The 5818-nt window shown below is 44.2% G+C and overlaps 1 protein-coding gene across 1 annotated transcript in view; it reads left to right on the plus strand.

The window, feature by feature from the left end:
- Positions 1 to 4621, plus strand: part of LOC104276402 (growth arrest-specific protein 7-like) — a gene marked incomplete at both ends in the record, with an annotated part of 10970 nt that extends 6349 nt beyond the window's left edge. The window contains 2 exons of the mRNA XM_009872701.1: positions 1243 to 1317; positions 4507 to 4621. Coding sequence (XP_009871003.1) covers positions 1243 to 1317; positions 4507 to 4621 — 190 coding nt within the window. The remainder of the gene's footprint in view (positions 1 to 1242; positions 1318 to 4506) is intronic.
- Positions 4622 to 5818: the final 1197 nt, after the last annotated feature.

A 5818-nucleotide genomic window follows, 5' to 3' on the forward strand; every position in this document is an offset into this window, starting at 1 on the left:
GGGGCGATGCCCTGCCGATGGAAGGGGGTTTTCAACTGAGTGGTCCTTAAGGTCCCTTCCAAGCCAAACCATTCTATGATGTGATGATTCTATAATCATATTTTCAGCAGCCCAGAATATCGACCCCTCTTGGCTGGCTCAAGGGACAAAAGTCTCGAATGTGCCATGCATAACAGGGCTTGCTCAGCTGGCTACTGCAAATGGGCGTCCCAGAAATATCCCACCTTCTGTCTTCTTACTGAAAAGAGATGGATTTCAAACCAGTTTTTCCTCCTGCTTGAATGTAGTTAGCACAGAATCAGGAGCTGCTCCACCTGGGTGCCGCTCAACTCTGTCAGAGATGCTCTGTTGAGCAAGTTAGTTTGAAAATCGACAGAGAGTTGTTTGCCCTAGTTGGGATCATGTGTACTGTGGGAACGTCTTGCTAAAAGAATAACTCAGGGGAGTTCGAGCTGAGTTTCAGGCATGATGCGCATCACCTGTGAACCAGCAACTACTCCTTCCCCCATGCTGTGCAATCAGCATTTACCCTTGTCCCGTCGCTCAACAGCTACGCTTGTTCTTCTCCCTGCAGCCATTCCCACAGTCGTTCTGTGCCAACATCTTCCCTCTTCTGCACCCCCACCGCTGCTAAACTTGTCTCCTCTTCCCATTGTGGTGCTGCTGGATGAATGGAGAGAAGAACAGGGCGATGGGTGGGGGCTGAGGCTGCACCACCACATGGCAGAAGCCCCTGCCACATCTGTGCCAGCTTTGTCACCTGTAGCGGGGAGGAGGAAGCGTTTGGTGTCCCTAGGAGAGGTGCAGTCCAACACCCCACACCTCGTTTGGGTTTCTCCTTTATCGCTGCACTCCTCCATCTTTGCTTCAAGGATGTGCAACCTCAGGTTTAGCAGCAGGCTGTAACACGTGTTTCTCAAGTGAGGCCGGTTTTGCAGACAGTCCATGTTGCACAGCAGAAACACTTTGTCCTTGTTATTTGCTCTCCAGAACTGTAGCTTTTTTTCTGCTAATTTTATCGCACATGCTGTCCTGTATATATCCCTACTCTTTTAGCACTGCATTTTTAGCATATGGAGGAGAGAGATGGATCCTGAAATTGGTGCTGCCAAGCCCTGGAGACTGAAAGGAAAATTCCTGTTAAAATGCAGAGAATTTCTTTAAATTATGTGTGTGGGTTTCTGCCTTAAAGCTTACTTACTGCTGTCTTTTTATTTTCTCTGTGTGTGTGTGTGAGTGTAGGATAAAGATTGAAGAGGAATATGCTAAAAACCTGTCCAAACTGTCTCAGAATTCCTTGGCTGCTCAGGAAGAAGGGTAAGTGTGTCTCTGACTTTTGCAGAAGACAAGGATTTTCACATAGAAGGCATTCCTCCTACGCAGGTGCATATGTTTTTCCTGAGCTCTCCCATTGAGTAGAAGTTTATTTAGCTTAGCATCCTGGGTATGTTGGGGAAGATAGAATTGCTTTGGAGTATTTTTCTTTTGAAGAGTCCATGGTAAATTTTTAGGAATATGTGTATAAAACGTTGCTGTTCTGGTAGTGTGTTTATGCTGTCCTTGTTCTAACCAGCATTTGTTTCTGTAGGGATTAGCATGTGTAAGTACTTTGAATATGGAAAGATGTATAGAATATATCTTTACTGCTGAAAGTAGATCCATAAGGTCAGACCAGTAGATTTGGAGCAGCACAGGAGGATGAAGAAGTCTTTTCTCATTGTGGGTCTGGCCTTCCAAAAAAGCAGCAGGTTGTCCCTTACTTACAGCATGTTCACTCTTTGGAAGTTATTAAGAAGGTATTAGGCAATGCACTGGCGGCTAGATCGTCATTCTCCAGTGATAATGAAGAGACACCACAGAAGGTTTAGAAGTTGTTAGCGCTGTCTGTTCCAGCGTAGGCCCTCTGAGCACTGGAAGCCAAGGTTGGAAATGACTGTCCTCACCCTAGTTCTGACACAGCGTGTTTGTACTAGTGATAAAGTTCCACGAGGTGTTTGCTGAGCTTCCAGCAGGTGACGACAGAAATTGCAAGAAGCTAATTAGGCTGTTACTTCTCTGAGCACCTACACTGACTATGGTTCCTGTTATTCTTTCTTCTTTAAGGGTAGGTGTTAACCTGCCCCTAGCAAAGCTAAAACCACTTTCTTCCCCATCCTCCTCCCGCTTTCTTCTATCCCCAACAGGAGAAAGGGGGGGGAAGCCTGAAAAAATTAAGAGGAAGGGAACTAGGGGAGAATAGATTAAAAGAGAGGGAATGAGGACCAAAGCATAAAAACCACTGAAGTAGGGAACTGGAGGAGACATGGAGCAGAGCGTCGGGAGCCAGGAGCAGTGCCCGGTGGTGCTCTGCCTTCAGGGGTGGCAAGGTGGGGAATGAAAGGAGGTTCTGCTGGAGTTTATCCTCCTGGTGCTATGGTGGCCAAACTGGCTCAGGAAGAGGCTAGTGAGAAGATCCTGGGAATCGGAGACGCTCAGGAAAGGAACTAATTCCTTTTAAAAAGTAAGGGAAGAAGAGCAGCCAACAGGAGGATTTGACGGAGCTCAAAGAAGGACTGTAGCCTGGCATACTCAGAGTAAATACCTGCCAGGGCTTTGCTCCCATTCCTGAGAAGATGTGAGTCGGAGGACTCTGTGAACTTCTCTGAACGCACCAGTTACCACTGCTGGTCTCAGAGCATTTTCCAGCTCTGCTGTCCAGCCGTCTGCAGAATTGACACAAAGTATGGGCTGTCCCTCCAAGGTCCTCTGCCCTCCCATGGTGGTAAGAAGACCCACCATCATGTATGTGAGTGGGACACGAAGATGATGAGATCATCGAATGCGTTGGGTTGGAGATGGGAGTGATTTGTGGTGTCAGCATGGACAGAACCAAGCTGCTGCACTTATACGGAAGATGATGGAATCCGTGGTCATTTAAGTAATTATGGTTGAATGCAGAAGATGCTTAGAAGGCCAAAATGCCAACTTCACTTAAACAGATCAGTTAAAATAGTGTCAGTGAGAACTGGACAAAGGGAAGGCACCTCAGGGTGGGTCTAGGGAGGGAGAAGAGTTGGAAGCACTTACGTAGGTGAAACAATCTCCGGTTGTTTAGCTCTGATGAACACCGTGCCTGGGAACTCAACTCACTGGAGCGACATCAGAGACTAGAGATCATCAGTTTGAAATGGCAGATGACGGGCAATTTTGCAGGCTTGCAGGAAGCAGCAGGTATAACTGTCTTTGAAAAGGGGATGGAGGAAGGAGAAGGAGCTGGGAAGTTTATTTGACCTTTGCAAAGTGGTAAAATAAATCATCGAGCTTTCTAGAAGCACCTAGTGGAAAATTAAGGTGATGAGCAATTACTGTGGATGTACACAGAACAATGTCAAACTAATGATGGAATAACAGAAGTCAGCACCATAGCTCTTAATTTAGTGTAGCTTTTTGCAATGGGAGATTCTGGTAGGCAGACAAGAGAAATGTGGCCTAAATAAAGCCTAGCATGCAAAACTAGATAAGAAATCATACTCACTACTTTAGAAAAGTGCAGAAAGTAGCTATGGAGGAGATTTTAGAAGGTTTGGCCTAAGTTCAGATATTTTTCAATGTTTTTGTTAATGACCTATGAGAGGATAAATAATGGTTTACTGTCACCAAAGATGAGGCGAAGCTGGGAGGGGTGCTATGTACAACTTGAAGAAGAGATTGCAGTTCAGATTTATTTTGTTAAACTAGAGAAATTAACTGAAAAAAATGAAGATGCATTTCAGTGAGGACAAAGTACCAGGTTTTATACTTTCACAGGATGTGAAAGATACGGTTACATAACGGTTTGTGGGAGAAGGATCTGGCTGTAGTGAATCACAAGCTTATTCATCAACAACTTCACGCTGTTGTCTAAAAAAGCAATCACACTGAGATATGTAGAAGAAAAAGAGTGTCTGGTATGAAATAGTCGCTTGCCAGTTTAGCAACTGGAAGACCTCTGCTGGATGGTGTAGTTTTGGTTAAGGTGCTTTAAAAGGAATCTCGGCTGTCAGAGAGGCATACCTGAACTGCCGTCATCAGGAAAATACTTTGTCTGAAGGAAAAAGGAGTAATTTTCAAATACTGAAAGGCTTCTCTGAGGAGAAACAGAATCATCTGTTTACCAATGGTAGGATGTAATAGAAGGGGCAATGGAAAAACTATGTTCATATAGATGAATATTAAATAGTAAATGAGAAACTTTTCTACCATAAGGATAAGATACTGAAGTATTTGCTTATGGCACAGAGTGTGGCGTCTCTGTAACTGGAGATGGTCATGAACAGTGCTTCAGAGGTCTCCTAGATATAATGCCAATATAATTCCACCTTGGTCACAGTTGTCTTCTCAGATTTCTGCTGTTGCTTTTCCATGATTTTGCTGAGCAAGATATGGCACAAAGCAATGTCCCGTGTTTGTCTGACCCCGTGTGACGGACCTCGCTAGGAGGATGCGCAGGAGACGGGGATTGATCGTTGTCATTCTGTGTCCTTTCAGCACACTAGGAGAGGCTTGGGCTCAGCTGAAGAAGAGTCTGGCTGATGAAGCCGAGGTTCATCTCAAATTTTCTTCCAAGGTAAATAGTTCTTCCTTTTGCAAAGATTTTTGCCCTGTAATCGATCTGGATCTCCCTTCCACACTACTTAGCAGGGAAAATACACATGCCTATGGTGCACATTTAGAAGAATTAATAAGTTGGTGAATTAAAAATTTGAAACTCTGCATTCTTCCTGCCCAAATCATATTTTATTTAATCTACCTGATGAACAAGTTAAAACACATCTATCCTTAATTTTTCACACAAAAAAAAAGAAAAGAAGAACTGATTGTGGAGCTTATTTACCTAGAGCTCTAAGTTCCAGCTTCTTCAAGTAAATTTATCTATAGCTTGTACAGGTTACTCCTGTAGGGGAGAAAATAAAAAATTATATTTGGCTTCCCAAAAAGGACCTACTCTATCTGTCTGGAAGGAGGAAAACCAGGACTCTGACTTCTTCGTGTCGTTCGTCAGCCTTTCTGAAAAGTGCACCAGGAACTTACTTCATGTTATTTTGGGATCTTTCCCCAAGTGGTGCCCGGGGAGGTTTCTTGTACAAATGAGGGTATTTATTGTTTTCTTTCCACCACATGTGATATAATCTTGCATCCTGTTACATTATCTTAATCTCTGTGGGTGATCAAGTTCAACACAGTGGCAGGTATCTCAGCGCAACCACCATGTTCTGGAAGAAAATTATAGCTCTGCACTGTTTGCAAGTGATTATGCAGAGGTTACTCAGGCAACCAGCCGCTGCCTTGGTAACCCGCTGCTCTGCTTCAAACTTCTGCTTCAGGGCTGTAATTAGTGAATTTTAGCAAAATACTTTTGCTCCCCATGGTCCTCCTGTATTGTTTTCCAAGAGGAAGAAATGCACCCTGGAGTGGTGTGTGTGTGTGTGTAGGCAGGCAGTGGATAGGGGCTCTTTCATTGTTTTACTTTTCCTTAAACTCTGCACAAAAACTCCTTTAGCATCCTTGGAACACCTCCCACTGTTCCTGTGCCTGCTTTGGGAGTTCCTAGTTCCGGCTTTCTTTTATGAGCAGGGTATGTTTTTAAACATATTGATTATTGCTATTACTTTCAGAGAAGTTATTTGTAGAAATAGAGATTATGTTTCACATCAATAGTTGAGCGAAGCTGGTGAGTGCCGACACAAGCAGTTGGCACAGTGCAGAGCACACCAAGAGCGTTCAGACATGAACACCAGCCTCGAAGACACTGAACAACTTCTGTGACAGTCACAGAATCAAAGAATGTCAGGGGTTGGAA

Source organism: Apaloderma vittatum, unplaced genomic scaffold, assembly GCF_000703405.1.
Source record: "Apaloderma vittatum isolate BGI_N311 unplaced genomic scaffold, ASM70340v1 scaffold23577, whole genome shotgun sequence".
NCBI classification, from domain to species: domain Eukaryota; kingdom Metazoa; phylum Chordata; class Aves; order Trogoniformes; family Trogonidae; genus Apaloderma; species Apaloderma vittatum.